The 9,931-nt window shown below is 35.8% G+C and overlaps 1 protein-coding gene across 1 annotated transcript; it reads right to left on the bottom strand.

Moving 5' to 3' along the window:
* Nucleotides 1–915: 915 nt before the first annotated feature.
* Nucleotides 916–7,703, bottom strand: LOC132563753 (cytochrome P450 2B4-like). The gene is made up of 8 exons (XM_060228503.1): nt 6,880–7,703; nt 5,807–6,032; nt 5,097–5,223; nt 4,237–4,396; nt 3,637–3,773; nt 2,441–2,537; nt 1,845–2,051; nt 916–1,473 (listed from the first exon to the last, which is right to left on the bottom strand). The coding sequence occupies exons 1-8, from the start codon at nt 7,214–7,216 to the stop codon at nt 1,295–1,297; spliced, it is 1,470 nt and encodes a 489-aa protein (XP_060084486.1). The 5' UTR covers nt 7,217–7,703; the 3' UTR covers nt 916–1,294.
* Nucleotides 7,704–9,931: the final 2,228 nt, after the last annotated feature.

Raw genomic sequence — 9,931 nt, 5'->3', positions numbered from 1 at the left:
ATTATTTCATTTTTCTTTTCATGAATTACATTTTCTGTGAAATTGTGTATTTCAATAGGGACAGTGTTAATGAGTTAATTGTTTGAGTTCATATATCTGGACGTCTCAGGAATTCCTATTTCATTTTTAATCAACATGAAAATCTCTTTAGAAAATTAAAGTATTTATATCTCCCAAGGCAAATGTTGTGCAAGACATTTTATTTTATCAGGATATATTGACCTGAAGTTGTCATGAACATGTAGTTACAAGTAGTAGGACCCTTCATGTCTTCGAGAAAAAAATCATCCTTATGTATTGGGGAAACTCGAGGTCAACCTTGTCATAGTATGTAGTTACACTTGTGTTTTTTCTTATTTTAAATGTATCATGATGTAACACATTATATTTTTAATTTTACAAAAAAATTGGACGATGTAAATTTCTTGAATAAACTGCTGTGATGGTTTATAAAACAGTATATTATTTTGGTGAAATGTTTAGATACTTATGAATTTAGTATTCCTTGTTCAATTTGCTAGAGTGTATATATAATGTTACAAAATTGAGGTGGAATTAAATCTGGGAGAGAACAAATTGATGACTTTCACAGTCCTTATCTAAAACTATCATCAGAAGTGAAAATCCAACAAAACTAAGGAATGGCACTATACAAGGTTTTCCCAGTATGAAAAAATGATAAAGCCTGACATGATGTCAACCAATTTCACTGAAAACTGGCTATTTGAATTATTGAGAAAATGCTTGTTTAAAAAAGGTATTTGAAAAATGAGAGAAACTCTTAAAGTGAATCTTTGATGAACATATATGTTTTAATGTGTGTCATTACTTTAAATATCATTATGATAGCTAAAAATATACATCTGAATCTTGGAAAATATAAATAGATAAAATTATGTAAAAGCTACAAGTTTGTAAGTAAGTCATAATCTCATAGATCTCAATATCTAGCAGATCTCATGATGCACAAAAATAATTTTTACAGTTCAAAATGTTTTTTGGGTGACAGAATACCATAACAATAGATGTAGAAATAGATGTGAAACATTATATAACTTTCATAAATGAATATTTTACTGTTTTTGTGTGGTCATGACAATTGGCAATAAAATAATACAGTTGGCAATCCCAGAATAAAATAAAAATTTAAGATGGGTTACCAGTAAAGACATTTTCCCACTTACATTTTACCTCATATCTGATACAGACTGTTGCTATAACTACATGGTTCTATATATAAATTAGAGGATAGCTCAGTCTGAAAACTACAGAAATTCTGCAGTCAAGGTCGTAGCTAACGGGGATGTGCCACTAGATCATATGGTAGGGGAGTCAGCGTTAAGGCCTGGATGCCTTCCATTGATGGTTTAGGGGAGTTTGGAGGTGTGCTGAACTGGAACTTCTGGAGCAAATTTGTGAAGAACAAGAACAGCTCCATCCTGGCTAAAGGTTCTCCTATACAGAGACGAGGACCTAAATAAGCAGAGGGGAAAAGTGAATTTAGTAAAAGACACGTTCAGTATTTGTTGGCAATTGAAGTTCACAACCCCCAATCCCACACCTCCGTCCTTAGTAAGCATCATATACTGGTAATATCATACTGTGTAATAATTCCACATATGAAAGGGTGTATATCTGTACATAAAATGAGTTGACCAAGAGAAATACTAGTAATAAGAATTGAAATAATTGATTTTCATATTTTAACAGAACACAAAAATCACATGGTCAAATCATGTAAACTCTATTCGTTGATTTTTTTTTCTCTCATTTGATATGCAGATTACATTACCATTTTCTGTTAATTAGGTCTAATAATACACATCAATCAGAGATAAGCTTACCTAAAGAAAATGGAACAAAACCATCTCTCCGCTTAAGACTGCCGTTGTCATTGAGAAAGCGTTCTGGAGAGAACTTGTGCGGTGTGTCCCAGTATTTAGGGTCTATGTGGGCGGAGTACAGATTGGCTATGATAATGGCATCCTTGGGAATGGTGTAGCCTCTAAGCTCACTTGTATGTTTGGCTACATGTGGCAAAGAGAAGGTCACTGGAATATAAAATCACAGTTTAAAATTATTTTTAGAAAATGGGAATTTGTCAAGAGATCTGGTGTAAGAATCCTTTCAAATTGTTGCTATGTTTGTTGAGGTCACAGCTATAACATATTTCAATAGAGATAGTAGTTTGTGAAGGGAAACAGTGTAAATTGTTGTTGTATGTCACAAAACAATATTGATCCAAAACATGTATTGCTCTCTTAAATTGAAAATACTTAACATGTACATGTATATGGTTAAACGAGTCAGGTGGTATAAAGTTACCAGTGAGGTAAAACTACCAGACATGAAGGTGATTAAACTTCCAGTAAAGTATATTGTAAAACTACCATACGGTTAAGTTTACCTTACATTCTTTAAACGTGAGAGACAAACTTACATGTATTTCCTATTCTCTGTACCTCTAGAAGAGTGGCTTCCAGGTAAGGCAAGGTCCCTCTGTCAGCAAGGCCCACAGGGCGGCCCTTTCCGATCACCTAGAAATAATCAGGGAACTAAAACCAGCTGGTACTTTTGGTATTACTCTCTAAATTGGTTGTTGGGATCCAGTGACAGAAAATGGCATGTCTTTGTTAAGATAGTTGAGCGGTTGATGGCCAACTTGGGTTAATCCCATGAACCTCAAAATGTTCCATGCACAAAAAAGTAACTATATTTAAGTTGTTTGTTTTGTAACAAGGGGATTTATGCAGTTTTTCTTCAGAGCTACCGGAAACGAACGAAATGTATCAACACAAAAAGTTTAAAGGCTGGTGGCCATCTTGAATATCCAGTGAAACTCAAAATATGGCATGCAAAAATAGCATGAATACAGATCATGCTCATCAATGTGTCTAGAGAATATCACCACAAAGTCATCACAGAAACAAATATCAAATGTCAACATTTAAAATGGCGGCTTGCATCCATCTTGAATACCAGATAAAACTCAAAATGTGGCTAGCATAATTACGACCAATATTGAACATTAAAAAAATCTCAGAAATATCAATCTCAACGTCAAAATCTGAAAATCTTAAATATTTAATCAAACTAACTTATTTGCCCAAATATTTGATACATTGATCACTGCTTGTGACTTGTAAAGTTGGAGTGGGAAGGGGTGATAACCATTCATCGTAAAATGCTTGTGGTCAAATATCACTTTTGGCCTTTCGGTTAATTTGCAGAGGAGATTTTATGATTTTAAAACTGATAGCCTTGAGTCAAGATATTATGTTGAATGGTCTTTTTTAGTGTTAAATGAACAAATTCGAATTTAAATTGCATTAAAAAGGTCAGATGTGTTGAAATTTGAAAAGTCGAGGTTATATATCAAACCCTAATATATCTTTCACTCAACAAGCTTTTGATATTGAAATTACTTTTCTATGTGCAACCGTTTCTACATATGTATATTGAATATGATAAAATATTCATTTTTTTTTTGTAGGCATTTAAGTCACGTGATGAAAACTTCAAATGAATTAAGTCTATATTTAGTAAACTACGATAAGTCAAATAAACGTATGTTAATCTGGCGTTTTAGTATGATAAAGAAGTACATCATTTTAAACAGACACATCATGTATGTACCTGGTCTAATTCTGCCTGACATTGTGCCTGTACGTCTGGGTAGGCGATCATATACAGAAGGCACCAGTCCAAACTGGTACCTGTCGTCTCGCCTCCCGCCAGAAATAGGTCCACAATTATCTTATAAATATTCGATTCTACAATATAATTAATATTTAATTCAACATATTGAGAAAAAAGACATTCCGAATTTTCACAGAAGAAAGTGAAAGTGAGAAACAACGTGCTGGTAGCTTTTAAAAATTAGGCAGTTTTCATATGTATCAATTATATTGTATTATGGTTTCGTGAGGTGATATTTTTGCGTTAACTTATACGAATGTGAATTTCCCAACACGAAAAATAGTCTTTTTTTACAGTAAATCAACATACACTGTAGTTATTATTTTGAAAACATTAGTATACTATTAGTAATTAAACTATAAGGGTAATGCTACCTTTATAGATAGACGTACGCCTACAAACTTGAAGTGTTCGTGTACACAAGCAGCTGAATTGGTGTCCATTGTAAAAACATGTAAGTATAAGACTTATCATGTTTATTTTTCAATTTTATTATGATATTTTCAAGAAAAAATGGAGAAACTAATTGAAGCTTACCTGTGTAAATATCTGGGTCAGACTTATCCTCGCACACCTGTAGGTACAGGTCTATAAAATCTCGGATATTGTTGCTGTCAAACGTCTTCCTGTGTTCTGTGATGGTTCTAGATAGGTAAGATTTTACCTTCTCTATAGCCGCTCTCCGTTTAGATATCAACTGGAGTGTAATGATAAGTAATAATGGTATTTAACCATGTGACCGTGACCAAAATACATGTACACCGAAAACTTTTTTTTTTTTTTTTTTTTTGAGAACTTATCTCGGATGTTTCAGTAAACACTTACATTATTTATCAACTTAACTTTAATCTTTTAAATGTGAATCACATAAACATAGTCCTAAGTTCTGCACTGACATAGTCCCAACTTTTGTACTAACAAGTCCAAAGTTCTAGAGTAACAAGATCCCAAGTTCTGGACAAACAAGATACCAAGTTATGGACTGACAAGGTTCCAAGTTCTGGACTAACATAGTCCCAAATTTTGTACTAACAAGGTCTCAAGTTTTGGATTAAACGACTGAACCCCACTTTTGACTAAAACGAGGTTGCATATTAAGCCTCGTTTCGAAAACGAATCTTTTTTTTCTAAATCTACAATGGCGTATATTGTACTCATTAAAGTTTGATTAACTACCCCCCTTGCAGTTTGGAATGACATGGTCCAAAAGTACACCTCGCCCCATTGTACACCCATTTAAACCACTGAGGACCAGTGTACAACCCATTTGCCTTTGATTATTGAGGTCCCATTGTACACCCATTGGACTGGTCGTGGAATTTTGTTGACCTGATGTATAAACCTACTTATTAACCTTTCACGTTGAACTAAAGAGGTCTCATTTCAGTTACATATACCTGGCGACCAGAAGGAAACCATCTTGTTATGGAGAAAAAGTTTTCCTTCGCAAAAGGTGCGTTGAGTTTGAAGATTTCCTCCAGAACGCCTGTTAGTTGTGTGAACCTGTCCTCATCATATTGAAACCTGTAACAGGGGCGAAAGAATAGTTTGATTAACGCTAAGTTTCCATGGAGCATGAATACAATAACATAGTTTATACAATACTACCTTGAACTGAGTGGAGTAAGTTATAGAGAAATGGCAATGGTCACACTAGTCGATACGTATGTACAGTGTAGTAATCATACATGTACATCTGCATCTACCTTTAATTTGGAAACATCTTTGACTTCTATGTCCTCACCGAGCTTTAAAGGAATATTCAATGATAAAGCAAGTTTTATTTATTCATTAAATATGGCTGTTAAACTATATACAAGTATATCAAATCTGGTCTATGTACACTGTGTACACTGGATATAGGTACTAAGGAACCGGAACCGGAACAAGATACAGGTAGGTTCTGTAACGATTTGCAGTATTTGATATATTTACACCATATGTAGCTATTTTCCCTTTCAAACTTATTATCTATTGCATATGTGATATATAGTTGATTCTTAGGCCACGCGTATAATTTTTCTCTCGAAAAATATGGGTGGTTTAATTATCTATATATTCTTAAATATACTTAATTCAAAACTCCAATATGAATAATAGTACCCACCTTTCCCCAAACATCACACTGCAGATGATGTTAGTTGCCGCTGACAGAAGGCACGGTTTCATCCGAACTGGTTTCCCATTGGATGAAACCAATGTTTCCATGACGACCGCAATTTCCTCTTGGATTTTCTCTTCTAAGGATTTCTTGCCGACACCAAAGTCTCGGAGGGTCTGAAGCGTGAATCTTCTCAGAGTTTTCCATGGCTGTCCACTGTTATATGTTAAACCTAAACAGAAACGTTACCTTGTAATGTCGTCATTTGTAGATTAGTATATTAAAAAAAAAGAAAAGAAAAGAAAAACGATATTTTGATGGTGTTTGTAAGGCACGGTGGAACATAAGACGATTAACTTTACATCGAAGTGTTGTTGTATAGCTCAAGATGGATTATTATATAAAACGAAGTCGGTTTGTTGAAATTTTATGTTTATTTTTTTATTATTATTTATTTATTAGGATAGGCGCACATGAAGAAGTGAATCAACAAAATTTAATGGAAGTCGCGAGCAGATACTCATGCGAAATAAATATGTATGAAATGTGCAATATATAAAAGACGCTCAGCACCTAAAATATTGATAATATCACATTTGATAAGACAAATGATATAAATGCTAAACGTAATTGTCCGATGATCACAGCTGCAGCATCAGTGAAATAATCTAATTATGTTTACATTATATGAAAATGTTACACCAACATGTCAACCACCGCATGTCCGATAGACATAACATACCGTATTTGCGTATACTCGTAGATTTCGACTTATGGTGTCAATATACTATTCAAACCAGGAAATATAGATAAATGTATATACAATGTTGCTCTTTCTCACTTAAGATTCCACGGTTCAATATTCTCCATTAAAATTATTTGGTAAAAATTCTGTTTACTGAACTTAAAATCGTTAGAGTCGGTATAGGCATATAGCAAAGTCAACTGATAATGTCACGATAGCGTTTTACTCTCCCTAACAAATACGTACGGTATCACATGTATAAAGGCGGAATGTTTTCTCTCAGATCGTAAGTTTGCATAATCACAATGAATAATTACAACAATAAACAAGTTACCTGTTCCTCTGGAGACGCCGACCAGGGGCACAAACAGCTGTGGTCTATCCGTGAACACGTCTGCTTTCTTCACGAACGCTTCGTGTATGGCGTCATAGCCGTTCACAATTATGATGACTGTTGTACCACAATACAACGTATAAACATCGCCATATGTTTCGGCCAATTTGGTCAGCTCCAGGTAACCTTTAGGGTCCTTCTTGAATAAAATATCATTTCCAAAAATCGGTCTTGGTTTTGGACCCGGTGGCAAATTTCTAGATTTGGAGAAGAATTTCATAAACGTCATATATGTTAAAAATCCAATGACAACGCCGATGAGAATAAAAGTAAGCATCTTGTCCGAGGCCAAGGTACATGTAATGTTGCTCCAGTAAATCTCTAATATTGTTCTACTATTAATCCTTTTCCTATCTCTCCTTATATTGTTTGCCGTTCAATCTGTGATATTTGGCATAAGTTTCAAATATGCAATATGTCTCACAATCGAAACCTGTTTTCCCTCAGTCAGCCCTCGATGTGATCTCGTTAGCATAAACTGCTTTCCTGGCCGCCTCTCCGATATTATAAACCCACCGTCGCGTGTGCAGTCATCTAGATCTGGTCTTATCTCCACAACGAAACGCTGTCTTAAACCTGTATACGTCTATCAGATTACCAAGTGTCGAGTTGTAAACTTTATTTGCCCCTTTGTAAACGATAGTACATTGTAAGTAAAGTAGGTCAAATTCTTGCGTGTATTCTACTATAACCCGCACGCACGTGGTATGCCGTTGCGTAATATTTACATATACCACCTGTATATATAATTTTTTATTTTCATTTTTAAACATAACTTGTAAATGGCAAATTTATATTTTCAAATATATACATGTACGTGAACTTTCACACACGTGACATACACAATTGTATCGCCGTATTCCAAGTCTTCAAACCCAATATGCTTTCACTTTCTCCACTCGTGGAACATTATGTCGTGACAAAATCGAAGGCAAGTGGACAAATGTTTTTTTTATTTAATTCCTATTGTTACAACTGGGTATTTTTCTTTGAAACGAGTACAAAGACTTTACACCTGTAGTGTTTAGATGTAGAGTAATGGGAAATAACTCTGATTGTCTTATGTGTGGAGTTATCGTTCTTGTGAAACATCCGGGCATTATTATTAAAACAGGCGGCCATTTGAACGAGACCAGTTTTGTGTTATGATTCAATTCGGGCTCTGATTCAATTCGACACGACAATCTGGCGACGAGGATATTGCGAATACGTTAGTAAATGTATCAAGAACTGGTGTATGTAAGAAATACGAACTGTCATTTGTGAAAATGTCTTCGATCGACCTGAATGGTATTGAGCCGTTCAACGCACATGGTGACCCAGGTCATTTACAGCAGGAATGGAAGCGATGGCTTCGTAGTTTCGATTTATTTGCCACTGGCAAGGGTGTAACAGACAAGAAACAGTTGAAAGCGTTATTACTACACTGTGCAGGTGTACCAGTTCAAGACATCTATTTCACGCTAACAGAGGCGGAGGGAGGTGATGAGTATGCTGTAGCGGTAGCCACACTGAGTAAACATTTTGAAACAAAAATAAACGTGCCATACGAACGGTATGTATTTCGGTCAATGTGTCAGGAAGACGAGTCTATCGAACAATTCATCACCAGACTCAGAAGACAAGCAGTTCTTTGTGAATTTGGGAACATTGAGGAACAAATAAGGGATCAAATAATAGAAAATGTAAATCTCATAAACTTAGAACCAAATGTCTGGAAAAGGGGAAGGAATTGACACTTGATCAATTACGCACAATCGCGGCTACAATGGAAATGGCAGATGTCCAGGCTAAGAAAATGGAGTCTCCTCTAAGCTCAGTCAATCAGATAAACTTTGTGAAACAAAAGGACACAAAACGGTCAACAAGTAGTAGCACAAAGGCTTTATGTTTTCGATGTGGACGTGAAGGTCATTTCGCGAAAGATTCAGGCTGTCCAGCGAAAAACAAAAAGTGCAATAAGTGTGGTAAGATGGGGCATTTTCGTGCATGCTGTAAAACAAAGGAACCACGTTGCCTAAAGGCAGAGAGGTCAACATTGTCAAAGGTCAAAGGTAAAGTGAACTGTGTAGAGTCAGAGGCAGAGTATGCATTTAGTGTACAACACACAGATGCAGACAGACTTTCGTTCATGGTTGGTGGTCACAAAGTTGATATGGTTGTGGATAGTGGAGCGACAGTCAATATCATTGACAAGCCTACATGGGAGGACTTAAAGAAAAGAAAGATTGTGTGTCGTTCAGAGAAAACTGACAAACGGCTGTATTCATATGGAGCAGATAAACCTTTATCGTTACTTGGCAAATTTATTACTACGGTGTCTGTTGACGGAAGTGATGATGAAATTGAGGCTGCCTTTTATGTACTTGATGGCACAGGTTCGGCTTTATTAGGGAGGGCTACGGCAGTAGATCTCGGAGTGCTGAAAATTGGAGTCTACTCAGTCCATGATGATATATTGGATAAGTACAAGTCATGTTTTGGAGGAATTGGGAAGCTGAATGACTTCAAATTGAAGCTTCATATTGATCCATCTGTAAAACCGGTGGCACAACCTATGTATAGGATTCCTTACAGTCTACGAGAGAAAGTCGGTGCTAAACTTGATGAACTTGAGGATCAGGACATTATCGAGAAGGTGAATGACCCAACCCCGTGGGTTAGCCCGGTAATAGTTGTCCCAAAACCTAATGGCGATATCAGGATATGTGTGGATATGAGACAGGCTAATCAAGCTATAGTCCGTGAGAGACACCCAATACCCACTGTGGACGAGATACTGTACAATATGAATGGGAGTACAGTGTTCAGCAAATTAGATATGAAGTATGGATATCACCAGATAGAATTAGAAGATTCATCAAGGGAGATAACTACATTTGTGACGCATCAAGGATTATACAGGTATAAGCGGCTGATGTTTGGTATCAGTTCAGCACCAGAGAAGTATCAACAAATCATATCACAGACATTTCATGATTGTGAAGGGGTT

This window comes from Ylistrum balloti, unplaced genomic scaffold (assembly GCF_031769215.1).
Source record: "Ylistrum balloti isolate Yb309-2 unplaced genomic scaffold, AGI_CSIRO_Ybal_v1 Utg371846, whole genome shotgun sequence".
NCBI lineage: Eukaryota > Metazoa > Mollusca > Bivalvia > Pectinida > Pectinidae > Ylistrum > Ylistrum balloti.
This window is presented reverse-complemented; position numbering and strand designations above follow the sequence as displayed.